This window comes from Prionailurus bengalensis, chromosome C1 (assembly GCF_016509475.1).
Source record: "Prionailurus bengalensis isolate Pbe53 chromosome C1, Fcat_Pben_1.1_paternal_pri, whole genome shotgun sequence".
Classification (NCBI taxonomy): Eukaryota; Metazoa; Chordata; class Mammalia; order Carnivora; family Felidae; genus Prionailurus; species Prionailurus bengalensis.
Window position 1 is genome coordinate 188380668 of NC_057345.1, and position 19144 is coordinate 188399811.

Consider the following 19144-nt stretch of genomic DNA (forward strand, 5'->3'; position numbering starts at 1 on the left):
AGATCATCAGTGATTTGTGTCACAGTATCAAGCAGTCTAACATACATGCAATTGGAGTTAGAGAAGAGGGGAGATATCACAATAAAACTGAATAAAAATTTGAAAAAAACTTTGGGTTTGGATGGACTTCAGAATTTTTTGGAGTTTTAGAAAGGTAGTGCTAAGCATCTACTATACGATATATAACATCACCAACTGGTTTTGTAGCAGCACCCCATATTTAAATACATTAATACACATTCAGCAAGCAAATATTCACGCTAAGTGAGATAAATCTAGAAACAGCTACACAAGTCAAGCTTTGTGGACCAATGAATTTAAGAACCAAAGTGTAGAAAAAACTTTGAGTATTCAGAGTTGTTTTGATTTGGTCTTACAGATAAGGGCTTATGGGCCCATACCCATGTTTGAATAACCTTTATGTCCTGAGAGCTTCTTAAGTGCCTAAATGTTGTCACATGCTTGCAAGGTATATAAATGCAAGCAACTCTTTCCTTGTAGGGATAGGAAGATATGAATAGAAAGGCAAGATGGGAAGAGAGTAAGTATGATGCAGTTCCTTCTGACCAGGGCTCACATGGTACAGAAGAATCCAACATAGATGACACAGAAGACACAAGGCAGATTTTGATAATTCAGTAAGGGCCTAGGAGAAAGAAATATTAATTCAGTGGATCTCTCACGAGATCAGGCTGGAAAGCGAAGCCAGGGTTTCATCATGGTAGATCTTATATACTAGACTGAGGCATCTGCATTTTATCCTGTAAGGAATAGCACTTCAATATTTATTAAACTGGACTCACCAGTGATACTTTCTGAGTCTCTGTGATTGCTATTCATGAGGTTTTCTTCACCTGTTGGTGATGTAAAAATGGCATTCTGTGATTGACTCATGCAGGATCCTTTCTTGCTTTGGTTGATAAGGACAGCTTTGGTGTGTATCAGAGTAAAGGAAATCCATCAAGCCATTCAATAATGAAATGGATCTGGTCGTATAGATATTTTCTTTTAAACAGATTTTTTCTGATGAGTCAAATGACATCTGTAGCAATGAGTGCTCTCATGTGATTATCATACTCTGGCGAGTCATGACCTAAAACAGAACACATCAAATGACTTTAGAATTCAGCATGCTCTTTAATAACAGTTCAATTACCTGGAATCTCTGTCATTAAAAATGTTTTCCTAGTGATACATACAACATGGATAAATGTCAAACTAATTGTGCCAGATGAAAGTCAGACAAAAACAAAATATATTGTTTATGATTCCATTAACATAAAATTCTAAAAATGTGAGCCTATCTATAGCAACAGAAAACAGATTAGTGGCTGCCTGGGGTTGGGGGACAGATTTCCAAGGGCAGGAGAAAAGCTTTGGGGATGATGAATATGTTCATTATTGTGATATTTGGTGTTGGTTTCACAATTATATATACATGCCAAAAGTTATCAAATTATTCACCTGAAATATGTGCAACCTAATAATAAATTATAATAACGTTTAAAAAATTTAATGATACTCAACTGTTTAAAATAAAATAATACCAATACTACTACTACTAATAATTATAATTATTTTTGTGAAGTCTATAGCATATGTAGAAGTAAAATGTATTATAGTATTACAGGCCTGGAGGAGAAAAATGAAAATATACTGTTATAAGGCTTTTATATTGTATGTGAAATGGTAAAACATTATTGAAGGTAATCTGTGAAAAGTTAAAGCTATATACTATAAACCTGAAAATAACCAATAAAATAACTCAAGAATTACAGATAATAAACCAACAAAAGAGATGAAGTGGAATAATATAAAATAGTTTCTCAACTCTGGCACTACTGGTATCTGGGGATAATGCTTTGTCATGTGCATTGCAGGATGTTTAGCAGTATGCCAGCAGAATTTTCTCCCCAGACCTTCTCTCAGTTGTAACAACCAAAAATGTCTGCAAACATTGCCAAATGTCCCCTGGTAGGCAAAAACGCTCCCAGTTGAGAACCAGTAATATAAAATATGCTCAACCTCACTATAACTAAAATAAATAAAAATGTAAACATTTTTCACCCATTAGATAAGCAAACATTAAGTTTTATTATATTCATTGTTGGAGAGGGCATGGGAAAAGCAGCACTCATACTGTTGATAAAAGTGCAAACTGGTACAAACTTTTAGAAAGGCTATTTGGCAATGTATACCAAACTTTTAAGTGCACATACACTACAATTCAACAATTCTACCACTATGAATTTATAATGTGGTTATATTCACAAAGTGTGTCAAGACGTAGGCACAAGAATGCACATGTGGTTATTTTTTTAAAAGCATATGCACACAAATGGAAAGAAAATATCCATAAAGAAATGGTTAAGGGGCACCTGGGTGCTCAGTAAGTTAAGCATCCAAGTCTTGATTTTGGCTCAGGTCATGATCTCACGGTTTGTGAGTTCGAGCCCCGCATTGAGCTCTGCACTGACAGCTCAGATCTGGCCTGCTTGAGATTCTCTCTCTCCTTCTGCCCCTCCCCGCTCTCTCTCTGTCTCTCTCAAAAATAAATAAATAAATAAATAAATATTAAAAAAATTTTTTTAAGTCCAATAAAAAAGAAGTGGTTTAATAAAGATACATACCAAGGAATGCAATGCATTAAACATATGTGTGTACTTGAAAAAAACAACTGTTATCAGTTAGGGAAACTATTTAATACTGATTATAAGCCTAGCTTTATATCAAAAGACAGTCTCTACTAAATAGTCCTTACTTAGCAACTTGCAGCTTCTATTTATGGCTAATTCATTCTCATGCATACTATTTACAGGCATTGTAAACAAGAGTCACAATAGGAACAAAATAAAGGCATTAAAAGAAACTGAAAAATGGTCACTGAGGTAGATACAGAAGCGTTCTCAGTAAATGCTAGGCAAAAGAGTTTCAATGATGAAATAGGCAACAGAATTAAACATTACAGAAAAGGCAAAGGGGAAATTTGGTTTAAAAAGAGGGTGCTGAGACCATAGAATCAATGTTAACCTTCTAGAAACCAGTTCAGCCACAAAGTTGGGCCCAGAGCCAGGCTGCAAGGAGTCAGGAAGTGAGGTAGTAAGAATGGAGTTTACTGAGTACAGACCAAGATTTCTAACACTCAGACTTTAAGGTTTACATGGACCAGTAAAATTTGGAAAACTTCTGTGATTATTGGCATAGGGTTGCCTTTTTTTTTTGAAAAATACATTGTGTAAGGAAAAAAAGACATAATGGAATAAACAACTCCTTCCCAAAAAAGGAGTTATAATTTTTTTGTTGACATAATAAAAATTTAATTTTCTATTTGAATTCAGAAAATTTTAATAAATACAAATTTAAAAATTCTATACTAAAAGGCAACCTACAGAATGGGTGAAGATATTTGCAAAGAACATATCTAATAAAGGATTAATATCCAAAATATATAAAGAACTTATACAATTCAACACCTAAAATACAAATAATCCAATTAAAAAATGGGCAGAAGACATGAATAGACATTTTTTCAAAGAAGACATACAGATGGCTAACAGACACATGAAAAGATGCTCAACATCACTCATCATCAGGGAAATACAAATCAAGACTACAATGAGATATCACCTCACACTTATCAGAATGGCTAAAATATAAAACACAAAAAACAACACGTGTTGGTGAGGATGTGGAGAAAAATGAACACTTGTGCACCGTTAGTGGGAATGCAAACTGGTGCAGCCAGTATGGAAAACAATATGGATTCTCCTCAAAAAATTAAAATTAGAACTACACTATGATTTAGCAACTACTAGGTATCTACCCAAAGAATACAAAAAGACTAATTCAAATAGATACATGCATCCTGATGTTTACAGCAGCATTATTTATAATAGCCAAATTACGGTAACAGCCTGTGTCCATCGACTGATGAATGGATAAAGAAGATGCGGTATGTACACACACACACACACACACACACACACACACACACACACACTGGAATATTACTCAGCCATAAAAAAGAATGAAATCTTGCCATTTGCAACACGGATGGAACTACAAAGTATTATGCTAAGTGAAATAAGTCAGAAAAAGACAAATACCGTATGGTTTCATTCATATGTGGAATTTAATAAACAAAACAAACGAGCAAAGGAAAAAAGGGAGAGACAAACCAAGAAACAGACTCTTAACTACAGAGAACAAACTGATGGTTACCAGACTGGAGGTGGGTGGGGGGGATGTGTTAAATAGGTAATGGGAGTAAGGAGTGCACTAGTGATGAGCACTGGGTATTTTATGGAAATGCTGAATCCCTATATTATACACCTGAAACTAATATTACACTGTATGTTAACTGGAATATAAATAAAAACTTAATTCCCACCAACAGTGTAAAAGTGTTTCCTTTTCTCCACATCCTCGCCAACATCCATTGTTTCCAGATTTGTTCATTTTAGCTATTCTGACAGGTGTGAGATGGTACTTCATTGTGGTTTTGATTTGTATTTCCCTGATGATGAGTGATGTTGAGCATCTTTTAATGTGTCTGTTAGCCATCTGGACGTCTTCTTTGGAAAAGTGTCTATTCATGTCTTCTGGCCATTTCTTCACTGGATTATTTGTTTTCTGGGTGTTGAGTTTGGATAAGTTCTTTATAGATTTTAGATACTAACCCTTTATCTGACATGTCATTTGCAAATATCCCCTCCCAGTCCACTAGTTGCCTTTTAGTTTTGTTGTTTCCTTCGCTGTGCAGAAGTTTTTTATCTTGATGAGGTCCCAATAGCTCATTTTTTGCTTTTGTTTCCCTTGTCTCCAACAGGTGCAGTCACTCTGGAGAACAGTATGAAGGTTCCCCCAAAAGTTAAAAATATAACTACCCTACGACCCAGCAATTGCACTACTAGGTTATTTATACAAAGGATACAAAAATGATGATTTGAAGGGGCACATGCACCCTAATGTTTATAGCAGTGCTATCCCCAAAGCCAAATTATGGAAAGAGCCCAAATGTCCATCGACTGATGAATGGATAAAGAAAATATGGTTGGGGTACCTGGGTGGCTCAGTCAGTCAAGCCTCTGACTTCAACTCAGGTCATGACTCATGGTCTGTGAGTTTGAGCCTCGCATCAGGCTCTGTGTTGACAGCTCAGAGCCTGGAGCCTGCTTCAGATTCTGTGTCTCCCTCTCTCTCTCTCTACCCACCCCCTCACTTGTGCTCTCTCTCTCCCTCAAAAACAAGTAAACATTAAAAAATTTTTTAAAGAAGATGTGGTATACATATATAATGGAATATTATTCAGTGATCAAAAAGAATGAAATCTTGCCACTTGCAACAACATGGATGGAACTGGAGGCAATTATGATAAGTGAAAGAAGTCAGAGAATGACAAATATCAGAAAATCACTCATATGTGGAATTTAAGAAACACAACAGATGAACATAGGGGAAAGGAAGGACAAATAAGATAAAAACAGAGAGGGAGGCAAACCATAATAGACTCTTAAATATAGAGAATGAACCGAGGGTTGCTGAAGGGGAGGTGGGCAGGGGGATGGGCCGAAGGGGTGAAGGGCATTAAGGAGGACACTTGTTGGGATGAGCACTGGGTGTTACATGAAAGTCATGAATCAATGGGTTCTACTCCTGAAACCAATACTACACTGTATGTTAACTAACTTGACTTAAAAAAATCAAAAACAAAAAAATAAAAAAACTTAAGACAGCAATCTGCAGTGGCCAGTGCAAAATGAAGTAAAATTCAAAAGTATTTCTTTAGGTATTTTGATTTTAACTCCAGCTGTCAAAAATTCATTTTCATATGCAAGATCAGTCTATTGTATGCAATTGAATTCTTCCCCATGTACCTTATTGTCCAAATTGCCATTCCTAAATCAATCACCACAAAGGAAAAGGAATGAAAACTGGATCAAACCAATAAAGATTTTCCCACTCCCATACCCTGAAACTGGGAGGAAGAAGAAAGCAAACTCTGAAATATATGACCATCAGGTATTTGAACAAAATCTTAATTAGGGGTTCTGCCAACAAAGAAGTGGGGGAGGGGATAATGATTCATCAGTAGGCAAACAAAAACTTTCTTAAGTCTTTATGTTACATATAATCTTTACCAAGGTCTTTTAAATTATAATACTCCAGAGACCCAAATTTATAGATTATTAACCCGGCAATGTATTTTTAAAAATAGAATGGTAATGCAAATATAAGAATAAGCATGCTAGTGTATAACAGGCTATCTAGTGCAGGGTAAGCAAACTATTGCCTGAAAGATGAATTTGGCCTGCCCCTGAGATAAGAATAGTTTTTACATTTTTGGGATGCCTGGGTGGCTCAGTTGATTGGGCGACCGACTTTGGCTCAGGTCATGATCTCACAGTTTTTGAGTTTGAGCCCCATGTCGGGCTCTGTGCTGACAGCTCAGAGCCTGGAGCCTACTTCGGATTCTGTGTCTCCCCCTCTCTCTACCCCTCCCCTGCTCACACTGTGTCTGTCTCTCAATAATAAATAAACCTTAAAAAAAATTTTTTTTAAGAATAGTTTTTGCATTTTTAAATAGTTGAAAAAAATCAAAGTTAAAATGATTCAAAATGTGTGACAATTATATGTAATTCAAATTTCAGTGTCATAAATGAAGTTTTACTGGAACACAGCCACACTCACTTATTGATAAGTGATTGGGCTTTCATGCCTCAGTGGGAGAGCTTAGTAATTGTGACAGAGACCTTATAAGTCAGGCAACACCTAACATATTTACTCTCTGACCCTTTACAGAAAAAGTTTGCCAACTCCCGATCTAGTAGTAAAATAATTCAGGTATTAAATAATCATCTGTCTAAATCAATGATTTCCTAGATCAACTTCTTAAACAGGGTTCCACCCTACATTTAGATACTTATAATTAGATCACTACTTCTTGAAGCATTTCAGTAAAGAATAGACTTTTATTTCCTACACTTACAAGTGTATTTAAAGTTATTTCAATTAATTTTTTTTAATTTTTTTTAAACGTTTATTTATTTTTGGGACAGAGAGAGACAGAGCATGAACGGGGGAGGGGCAGAGAGAGAGGGAGACACAGAATCGGAAACAGGCTCCAGGCTCTGAGCCATCAGCCCAGAGCCCGACGCGGGGCTCAAACTCACAGACGGCGTGGGGCTCGAACTCACAGACCGTGAGATCGTGACCTGGCTGAAGTCGGACGCTTAACCGACTGCGCCACCCAGGCGCCCCTAAAGTTATTTCAATTTATAAGAAAGCATTTTTTAAAAAGTAGTAAGTTACAAATTTGCATGTGAAGAAAGAAGTAGAGAGGAAAGGAAGATAAAAAAGGAAGAAACGGAGGGAGCAGGAGGGAGATGAAAAAGGAGAGAATAGAAGCCAAGTGCCTCTCATACTGGGCCAAATTGGTTTTTAAACAGAACTATGGTTCTTAAACATATTTTAATCAAAGACCATTGTGAAAATCTAATGACAACCTTGGGACCTTCTGCCTGCCACTCTTACCTACTAGGTGGTTTACTCTTATTATAGCATTCCTACTTTTTCTGTTTTTTATATCTACACGTATCACATAGAAACACAGACACAAAAAAACTGTGTATAAAGTTCAACTATGGACTCCAGATCTTTGCTCTGGAGGATTGCTTTTTAATTAGTTTTGGAGGTGGTGTTAATTGTTTAGCCTTAACTCTTCTATATAAGAATAAAGAATACCAAGTTGAATACAGAACTAAGTCCATCTTCAGAGTCGTGCAGGAAGAATCTAGACTTCCAGGGCAATCCAGGAACCTGCCTAACCAGAAGACTGTGTACCAGGTCAGAGATGATCTGGAAATGATATGTTCTTTCCGATGACTCTTTAGAGCTAAGGAAATAGACCCTTTGGATGTGCCCTAGTCTAGATCTGAGTGCCTCAGTAGGATTAGTTTGGAGTAGCAATGCTGAGCATAAAACAATGTATGCACCTTGGCATCAGACAAACCTGAATTTTTATCTTATTTACTGGTCTTCTGACCCTGAGCACATTATTTAACAGTTCCTCATTGTCAAGGTGGGAGTAATAATTTACTCTTTATAGGGAGGGTCAGGTATGAGAACTACATAAAAAAATAGAAATTCCTAGTTTGGTACCTGACATACAGTAGACACTAAAATGCTCATTCCCTTCAGCTTCCCCTTTTGTTTGGGCCTAAAGAAAAGATGATGTCTTCTGCCTAGTATTTCTTAAATTTCTGGCTCAACAGCCAACTCTGAGTTCAGAATAGCTACCCTGTTTAGACTACTCTATAGTCTAACGATTGAATAATCTTCATATATAAAGAGAAAAGGACTGAGCAATAAAGTGACGGGTGCCTTATAAAGCAGGACAACTGAAGAAGATTTTTACTGAAGTTCATTCCTTCAAGGATTCTGGGGAAGGGATGTTACAATAAAAGTCTTAACTATAACTAGTACCTTTATTCATAGCATAGAAGCTATATTGGTTTCCTACTGCTGCTGCAACAAATTACCAAAAATTTAGTGGCTTGAAACGACAGCAGTTTGTTATCTTACAGTTCTGGACATCAAAGGATGAAGTGGTTTCAATGGGCCAAAACCAAGGTATTGGAAGGTCTGTGCTTCTTCTGAAGGCTCTAGGGAAGAATCCATTTCCTTGTCTTTTCTAGCTTCTAAGTCTGCATTCCTTGGCTCAGGACACTTTCCTCCACCTTCAGAGCCAGTAGTAGCAAAGCATCTTCAAATCTCTCTGCTTCTACTGCTACAAAACCTTCATCAAATCACTCTCTACATCCCTTGTATAAATATGGACACCTATGATTACATTTAGGACCCAACTAGAAAATCCAGGATAACCTCCCCATCTCAAAATCTTTAATTTAGTCCCTTCTGCAAAATCCCTTATGCCATATAAGGTAATATTCACAGGTTCCAGAGTATTAGGATCTGGGTCTCTTTGACAGCCATTATCCAGCCTACTGACAGCGGTTAAGAACATGGATTCTGGACCTAGGCTGCCTATATTTGAACCCCAGTTGCACCACTTACTAGTTGTACAACCTTGGACAAATTACTTAATCTCATTTTTTTCATCTAAAAATGGACTTAATAACAGGCTCTATTTATTTGGTGGCTATGGGGATTAAGTGAGTTAGGAGAGGATAGTATTAACACCCACCTCAGAGAATCGGTTGGGGGAATTACACAAGTTAATACATGTAATAGAACAATGCTTTAGAATAGAGTAAATTCTATGCAAATATTAGTTACTATTTCTATCATTACTAAATGGTACTACTTTAGTATCATTAATAATATTATTGTTATTGTGCCTTACACAAAGTTGGGAACAATGTAAACCGTACTTGTGACACTTAATGGCATTTTTCTCTTAACATAAGAAATCCCATTTACTGCCTGCCCTCTAACAAGTGATGTCAGTTTAGTGACATTTATCATTTTCCTTTCTAAGAAAGACTGCAGAATCAGAGTTCTAAATAGTAGAAACTGCTGGCAAACTCTGGCAAGCACAAACAACACATTTTCAGTGCCCTTCCTCGTTCGTACAACATATTCTTAGTATCTCCTTGAGCACCAACTATTTTTTATGCTCCATTTTTATTCACTCTTTTCAGGAACAACTTCAATGCTTTTCTTTGATCAACCAAACATGCATTATTTAACAAGAAGCCAACCTTTATAAATCATGCACATCTAGGAGAAAATAAAGTAAAATAGCCAAGTGACTTACTTAAACAAGAATACGACTTAAGAAGAACAACCAAAACATGTCATTGATGGGGATATTATTGGAAGAACACATCATGGCTAATGACTTAGTTTAGCCTAGCCATGGAAACTAAATGGTCAACAGTGTGTGCCTAAATATAGGTTCTGTGCCTTAAAAAAAAATCTTGCTACTTCCTTAAAACAGGATACACTGGCCAAAACAGGCTTACAGAAAAGACTAAAACAATTCAGAGAAACCTCATCTCAACAAAAGCACAGAGCCTACAATTAAAGTAAACAAAAGATTTAACAAACACATAGGGGCTATTGGGTGGCTTAGTCAGTTAAGCATCCGACTCTTGAATTTGGCTCAGGTCATGATCTCAGAAACTGTGAGATCAAGCCCTAAATCAGGCTCCATGCTGACAGTGAGGAGCCTGCATGGGATTCTTTCTCTCCCTTTCTCTCTGCTCCTTCCCACCCTCAAACTAAACATTAAAAAAAAAAAAAAAAAGATTTAACAAATACTTAAGTTAGAAATACACTTTAAAACTTTACTATACAAATAATACTTTGGGGATTAATTTAGAGTACATGTTGTCTGCTTATTTGCATGGGGAAATGGGAAGAGTGCCAATCACCATCAGCAGGAGCTCTTTTAGGCAGCAACAACCCTAATCCGGTCTAAAGATAACCTGTATAATTTAAAAAATAAAATAAATTTACTATATTTATACATTAAATAGATTTTTGATGCAGATATGCACTAATTTTAATGTTGTTCAGCTACATCAAAGGTAAGATTTACCAAAAAAACCATTAATTTTAAAACCAGGTCTTAAATCACAAAAAAGACAGTATGATTGCTTTAGTATAACAGCTGAAAAAAGGGGTGGGGTGTCACCACCACAATCCATCCTGAAGAGTGAGTAGCAGACCTCACAAAGGCAGGAGACCACACATCAACACCACGTCTAGCTGGACTGATGTGCCCCAGTATATTACAATCGGCTATATTCAGCATAGCTATCCTACCAGCAGTTGTAAAGTTCACCCTTAGGAAACAGGAATTGTGCCCAGCAAATATTTTGTATCCCCCCTTTTTTGGTATCATCTCTTTTTTTTGTATCCCCCCCCTTTTTAGAGATCTTTTTTAGATTTAAAGATCAGTAGGATTTTCAGAATATGAAATATATGGAGGCAGCTCTACTTACAAACAGGTTGGATTCCAAAGGCTGTTAAATCCATTGGTTTAAAAGCCCAAAACCATAAGTGAGATTCAGGTTTATGGGCTCTGCATTCCTTTCTACCTGATATGATACATTTTGGGCATTTTTTAAAAACTTCTCTGTTTTGTTTACAATAAATATTTGCTGAGGCAGACAAACCCCCGCCACAATCTCTACCAACAGCAGAAGGGAGGGAACTTCTGGCAGCTAAGGAATCCGCACCAGAGCTTCACCTGCAGATAAGGAAAAACCCATGGTGCCATCTGTGGTTTCTGATAAGTTTCCACAGAAGCACTTGCATTCACCATGCTTAGCCTTTAAATTCTTAAATTCCTAACTTTAAATGAATTAATCTTTGAATAAATAACTAAAAAGGCATCCCACTTTAGCAATCATCCTCTGCCAAAACAATTTCTAATTTTTTTTAATGTTTATTTTTAAGAGAGAGAGAGAGAGAGACAGAGCACGAGCAGGGGAGGGGCAGAGAGAGAGGGAGACACGGAATTCAAAGCAGGCTCCAGGCTCTGAGCTGTCAGCACAGAGCCCGATGCAGGGCTTGAACCCACAAACCATGAGGTCATGACCTGAGCTGAAGTCAGATGCTTAACTGACTGAGCCACCCAGGCACCCCATTTCAAAAAAAAATTTTTTTTCTAATGCAAAACCATTTCAAACATTCACATTTCTTCACCTTTTGCTGTCAATAGCACAGGCCCATCTTTTTTCATGGAATTGTCTTTCAGAATCATTCTTATTGTCTAATCATATGTTTAATATGTGTAATTTTTGCACTTTCAATTTTTTTTACACCATTTCTACTTTTGTGTCCATCAATCTACAACTAGCACTGCTTTTAGGGACAAAATGGAGTTTGTATCTACTTTTGAGATACCTCAAAAGTATCTATATAAAACAAACATGCTAAAAATAACAATAATGGCTGAGTTGAAATGACCATCTGTTGGTGATCAGCAGAACTGAATCTGCTCTGGGGCATACGCTGTCTCTAGCCAGAAAGTTCTTGAATTATACATTTTAAACAGATGAGTTTGTGTTTAAAAAATGTAGAAGAAAGTAAATCTACCATGCAAGAACAGGGTTTTCTGTCCTGTACATTTAGACATGTAATTTGAGATGTTACTCATGCTTGGCATTTCATTTCAAGCCAAATATTAAAGGTCTGAAGGAAACTTGAGCCTGATATCTTGTTTGCAAAAGATAATGAATTTATATTCTTTGAAGTAAGCTAGTCCAAACTACTGAAGTGGAAAGGAATACTATTTCTCTGTACTTTCCTCAACAAATAGTGAATAGTGAATAATGAATACTGAATGGGTAACTGCTCATAAGTATCTGTGATTCATCAAGGTCTTTAAATCACTAAAAGCTAAAACCACCACAGCAACACTGAAGGTTTTCTAGACAAGGAACCACTTGTGAGTCAATGATCAATTTTACAGAAGAGCAGCCACACTATACAACTGTGGTTGCACACTGCATACTTTACCTTTTATAAAGTTAGGCAAATGATCCAAAAGCAAAAAAATAGTAGGGGCTTTTTCAAGAAAGCAAGGTCTAGTCATTATCAGAGCCATTTTGTTTCATATTTCACATCTATATCCTCATCCTCATAGCTAATCATAATAGCTCATCAAAGTACAATGACAGTTACCAAAATATGAAACCAATCATGAGGAAAATGTTAAATCATGCTTCCAAACATACTCTTTAACACGTCATAAAAACAGGATTTAAAAGAAAGCATTAAAAGATAATATTTTATGATGCTTAAATAATTAAAGTTTACCCATCTGGAAAATTCACACATCCAATGTGCTGGAGTACCAACTATGGCATCTAATAAAAGTTATTGCTATTGTCAGATATTATTTTCAAATTCTGAGAAGTGTAATATTAAACATGTTGGTAGACGTGTTTCCCTTTCCTATTGGCCTTAGGATGAATTACATACGTTGGTATTCAAAAGTTAAACAGCACCTTTATGTTTGTAACGGACTATGAAATAACATATACTACATAACCCATTTATTTTTACAGATTTTTATTAAAACTGAATCTATACTTAGATAATTCCTCTATGCCTCAGTTTCCTCATTTATAAAACTGGGACAATAACAGTACCTATCTTATTGAGTTGTTATGTGGATTAAATGAGTTAATATTTATTAAAGCATATGTTAACAAACTTAGGTTTGCAAGCATAATTGGTTCCAGAAACATGCTTGTAATCCAAAGCACTCAAAAATCAAAGTGAATTTCAAGAACCATTGGTTCAGTTGTGATCATGTGATGTTCAGCATCACATACTTCTCATATTGCAAGACATTGCTTGTTTATCAAGTTAAAATTTATTAGAAATGTTTGCTAGTCTTATGGAACATTGGTAGAACAAGTTACTCACAATTCAATGTTATATTGTACTTGATACACACTAAGAATTATTTATATGTTAAATATAATTTAGAAGTTAAATTGATGGGGAGGTAGAATTATAAAATACAAACAATACCATTTCATGATACCTGCTCATCTGGATGTAGAAGATACAGAATTCAGATCAATTCCTACCCTTCCACATTGTTGACAGCTCTATTCTCAAAAAGTACATGCTCTTATAAAAAGCATGGCTATATATCTCACCTGGAACTGCCACCTAGCAATAATTCAGGAGTTCTAACAATTACTCTTACCTAAGGTAATCCTTTCTTGTTACTAACTACTAGTGTTAGGGAAACTCTTATAAAAATTTCCCTGAATAAAATGCTCATGGTGGGAATGCACGGTGGGAGTACAGCCATTCAAACAAATGGCTATAAACAAAATTAGAGATATACCATAATGACATTTACACAATAAATTAATTTTTTTCTGCATTAAACTTATAAACACATTAAAATGCTTGCCTGTGGGTTAGAAAGTGAGGGAAACTTGGAGCAAGGTAGGAGATAAAAGGGAAAAAATTTAAAACCCAAGGAAGCCCTACTGTTCTTTCAGAAGGCAGACTACTTCTCATATAATTATAATCATGTCTCTTCAAACTCTATCTGAAATCCTATGTCCTTTCAAGAGAGCACTATTTTCTCTGTCTGATCTGGCAAAGAGCTACACAATGTTAGACAATATATCCAATTCCAATATTGCAAAAGCTTTTTCAAGACAGGGTTTTCTTATAATTTCTAAGGTGTGGAGACTGAGTTTAGTATGAATTAGTTAAATATTTAAAAGTTTGGGACCCCTGGGTGGCTCCATTGGTTAAGTGTCTGACTCACAATTTCAGCTCAGGTCATGATCTCGTGGTTCATGGGATTGGGCCCTGCATCAGGCTCTGCACTGACAGTGTAGAGCCTGCTTGGGATTCTCTCCCTCTCTCTGCCCCTCCCCTGTTCGCTCTCTCTCTCTCTCTCTCTCTCTCTCTCTGTCTCAAAAATAAACTTGTATTTAAAAAAATAAATATTTAAAAGTTTGATAAATGGAGAAAATAAGATTTACTAAAAGGGTTAATATTATCACATTACACCTAATAAGGTACACATTTCATCATCTTACCATATGATAGCAGAGCTCCTCTTAGGAAACAAATGGCTTTTGTTTGGGAAAAATACATGGAAAAGCCACTTGTGGAAGGTGAGGCCTTGCAGCATCAAAAGAAAGGCTAAGATGCTCTACATAAGATTAGGGAAATAACTGTTTTTTCGTCCTCTGGAGAGGGAGACAGAAGCCAGATGGCAGTAGCTCAGAGGCCACAAGAACACCAGGAATTTGCAGATATCTTAGGGAGGGTTTTGCTTCCCCATAACATGAAATTGAAGGTTCAAGACAACTATTTAGCTTTTAAAGGGTCTGTCTGGACACTCAGCTGACATTTGGGTTATAGATACATTAAAATATTTGTTCACAACCCAAGAAACAACAGGGGTTTGCAAGGATGCGGAGAAAAGGGAACCCTCTTACACTCCTGGTGGGAATCTAAACTGGTGCAGCTACTCTGGTGAACAGTATGGAGGGTCCTCAAAAAGTTAAAAATAGAACTACCCTAGGATCCAGCAATTACACTAGGTATTTACCCAAAGGATACAAAAATACAGATTCAAAGGGGTACATGAACCCTGATGTTTACAGCAGCATAATCAACAATGGCCAAGCTATGGAGACAGCTCAAATGTCCATCGAATGATGAATGGCTAAAGAAGAGGTGGGGTGTGTGTGTGTGTGTGTGTGTGTGTGTGTGTGTATATAATGGAACATTACTCAAACATCAAAAAAAAAAATGAAACCTTGCCATTTGCAACAATGTGGATGGAGCTAGAGAGTATTATGCTATAGTCAGAGAGGCAAATACCATAATTTTATTCATGTGTGGAATTTAAGAAACAAAACAGATGAACATATGGGAGGGGAGATAAAAACAGAGAGGGAAACAAACCATGAGAGACTCTTAAAGACAGAGAACAAACTGAAGGTTGATGGAGCAGGGTGGGTAGGGGATGGCAAGATGGGTGATGGATATTAAGGAGGGCACTTGGTATGATGAGCACTGGGTGTTGTATGTAAGTGATGAATCACTGAATTTTACTCCTGAAACCAATATTGCACTGTATGTTAGCTAACTAGAATTTAAATAAAAATTTGAAAAAGAAAAAAAGAAAATACATGTTCCTGAAATAAACTTTTATAGCCCCCCAAAATAATAAATACAATACAATACAATACAATACAATACAATACAATACAATACAATACAATATTTATTCACAAGAGCAGTTGGTGTCAAGAATTTATATTCTGGGATTTTAATAAAATCATCATAGCTATAATATTTTAAAGTCTTTTTTTTAACAGAAATTTGTGTCCTTTTGATTCAAATCATGATTCAAATCATGATTTTTGATTCAAAAATGAGTAATGCAGAGTAAATGGCATAGAATTTGGGATTTCTGTTCTCTTAACCAAAAATGGGGGAAACACCTCGAGCAGAGACATTTTATACAACAGCTTCCAGATTCCATTGGTACTATACCACAAAAGTATATATACTATATTTCTAGAACCAAATACATCCTTACCCAACAAATCAGAAAGTATATTCTTTCAATGTTGAGTGGCAATATTTAAGCTGTAGATTAAATCAAGAGATATCATCATCTGAAAACCTACAAACAGTTCACAGAAGATTAAGAAATGAACTGAACAGATGTAATCATGCTGGCAGACTTAAGAGTATTATTGTATAATCTGCTCTTCAGGACTTATCTTCAAATAAAATAGCTAAGAAGACCCCTTAAACACCACTTTAGCATAGCAGTAAGGTAAATACAAATTTTAAAAACAGAATTAATTCAATAAGAGGTAGAAACCTGTGTCTTCATTTCTCTTTGTCTCCTCTAACAATCAAATGTAAACTTGCTCTTGGTGACTTAAGATGATCCTAAATCCTTCAGTTATTTTAAACTTATAATAAGGTAGCCGTTTCCAAAAGATGCCAAAAGAAAAAACTGTAGGTTCTTCAGATCAACAAAGTAATCAGTGGCACCAGGACATGCAATCTTATATGACCAGGAACAGGGTGTAACTTAAAATGGGAGTGGTCAGAACAGAATATTATAAACATATTTATAAACATATATATTTCTAGAATGATTTCTAGAATTCTACATATCTAAGACATATAACTTTTTCAGTAATGTAATTCTGCTAAGCAAGGAGATGTTCAAATTACATTGTAGTTTAGATATTAGTCATCATTTTCCAAACCAGTTGCCACAATTAACTCTAGGACTTCAAAATAAGGTTATCTTTTGAGGGAGAACTGACATGCAATGGATGACTCTGGTTTGCCAATGAAGTTCAGGTAAATTTTTTGAGCTATGGCTATTATCTGCCACTCAGGAGACAATGAGATTCTGAGCCTGACAGGCACAGTAAGTAGGCAGCTGAGAAAATTTCAGAACCATCTTTCTCTACATGCCTTACTAATAGCTAGTAGCCCCTGTTCTTCAGGATTTTATCAAGCCCCTCTCCTTTCTCTCCTAAGGAATCTCATCTACTTCAAAGGCCTTAATTTCTAATTATATTATAATTACTTCCCAAGTCTCTATCTTTAGCCCAAATTCGCATAGGACTTTAAACCACAACTCTAAACATCAACTTGTAATCAATACCATAAATTCATCACATTCCAAAATGAACTTATATCCTTCTCCCATGAAACCTGTTTTTTCCTGCTTTACTAATTAGTTAATATTATCAGTTTAACTGATCAGCAGAGCCAAAAATCTAAGAGTCATCTTTCTTCTCTTCAATTCCTTCTTTTCATGTAGTCACCTGTCCCTGTCTACTTATTCTCCAAGCCTGTTGCCATGGCCTTAGTTCAAGCCCTTCTCTCTCTCTGGCTACTGCAATAGCTTTCCACCTGGTCCTCCAGCCTCAGCCCCTTCTACTGTGAGCTAGTGTGGCCTACTGCTACTCAGCCCACCCCTCCCCATTCCCTAAGCAGATTGTTCCGTATGCTTCAGATGTCCTCCATGTCTAAAAGCACACAAAAACACAAAACTTGTGTTAACTTGGCTTCTCCTACAAATTTTCCTATAAGAGAAAAATACAGTTTGTAAACGAAAACATACAGTTCACTTGATAGTTCTACTGTACATTAATGGCAGACATTCTGGCTTGTTTATTCTTGAGTGAGTTTGCTTAGTGTGTCTTTTCCTCCAGATCTATCAACTCAGAGTACACTGAGAAAACTTCAGTTTCTAGACTTGAACAATTGAATAGGAGACATCACTGCCCTGTGAGACTTTTCCTGAGCAGATACTATCTTCTTTTGACAGTGAAAACAAACCAACTTCTATGTTAAATTCATGAATTTGCTGTAGAAAACAACAAGTGAAACTAGCAGTATTAAAGTTTTCTAAGATCAGCTGATAATGTTAAACAATTGATAATAAAGACACAAGAACCTTCTGTGTTTCAAATGAGAAACACATGATAAAGAAATATATTCTCAATTTTGATCCACATTCAGTCTTTCCTAATAATAATAGATAATACTGATGGAGTACTTACTATGTGCTAAGCATTGGAATAAAGGCTTTATGCACATGACCCCTTTTAATCCTCAGAACCCCAAGATGTGAACATTACTATTGTCACCATTTCATAAGCAAGAAAACTGAAGCTTAGAGGTTAATTAACTTGCCCAAGCTAGGTTAATGTCAGAATCAAACCCAAGACTATGTTTTCCAAAGCTGGGTCATCCAAACTCTTGAGCTCTACTATCAAGAGACTGGGAGTGTGGGGGACAGTGAGCATGTGTAGTTTGAGAAATTCTCCTTCTCCACTCCACTAAAATTAGTGGAATATAGACCAAAATAAATCCTTATTCCAATAAATTAAGTCTACCTATATCTTGATATCTTGCATATGCCAGGCATTCAATAAATATTTATTGAAATGAATGACTCAATCTCTAATCAAGTTATATCCTTGCCTTCTGTAGTAGGGACAAAAACGAAACTACATGAGAAACCTAAGACTGTCAGAGCATTTGAAAACTGAGAGCTTTCTTAGTACAATTTACAAAGTCTATAAAGGTTTCTCATGAGTTTCAGTAAGAGATGTTAGCTATGGACAGGGCTCTATCAATTAAGCCCACCAGTTACAGTGAAGTTGCAAAGTCCCTAGAGATGAGTTTGACAACACTGTGGCAAAACCCACAAAACCTTTAATAATGACCCTCTCCCCAAGCTTTCTTATTTTAAAAACATTGGTAGTAAAATATTTTTCCCCTAAAGTTAAGGCATGGTAATGAGAAAGTCCAACTGCTATGGGAGTGGGGGAAAAAAGTCCTTAGAACAGACTAAAAAGAATTTGATGACTCAGGGTCATTACTATGTCTAGCAATCACTATATTATAGTATAATGACTACAGCTGTACCCTCCAGGATTATAAGCTTTAAAAAAGCTCTTTCTTCCTACAATAAATCGTCAGAAAATGCTAATTTTTTGGAGATTGTAAGTCCACTTCTCATTTTCTTTTCCCCCTCACTGTGAGGCTATTACACTTTGCCATTGCAGGGTGCCTCTCTGTTTTCTAACTGGCTGTTGGCTGAGAAACCAGACAACCAGGTTATCAGAGAACC

General features: G+C 36.2%; 1 protein-coding gene across 2 annotated transcripts in view; it reads right to left on the reverse strand.

Annotated features, from left to right (window-relative positions):
* Window positions 1-19144, reverse strand: part of TRAK2 (trafficking kinesin protein 2) — a 65894-nt gene that overhangs the window by 36230 nt on the left and 10520 nt on the right. For both annotated transcript variants that reach the window (XM_043577473.1, XM_043577474.1), the window contains one exon: window positions 804-1093. In XM_043577473.1, the coding sequence (XP_043433408.1) occupies window positions 804-894 (91 nt within the window). In that variant the 5' untranslated portion in view covers window positions 895-1093. The remainder of the gene's footprint in view (window positions 1-803; window positions 1094-19144) is intronic.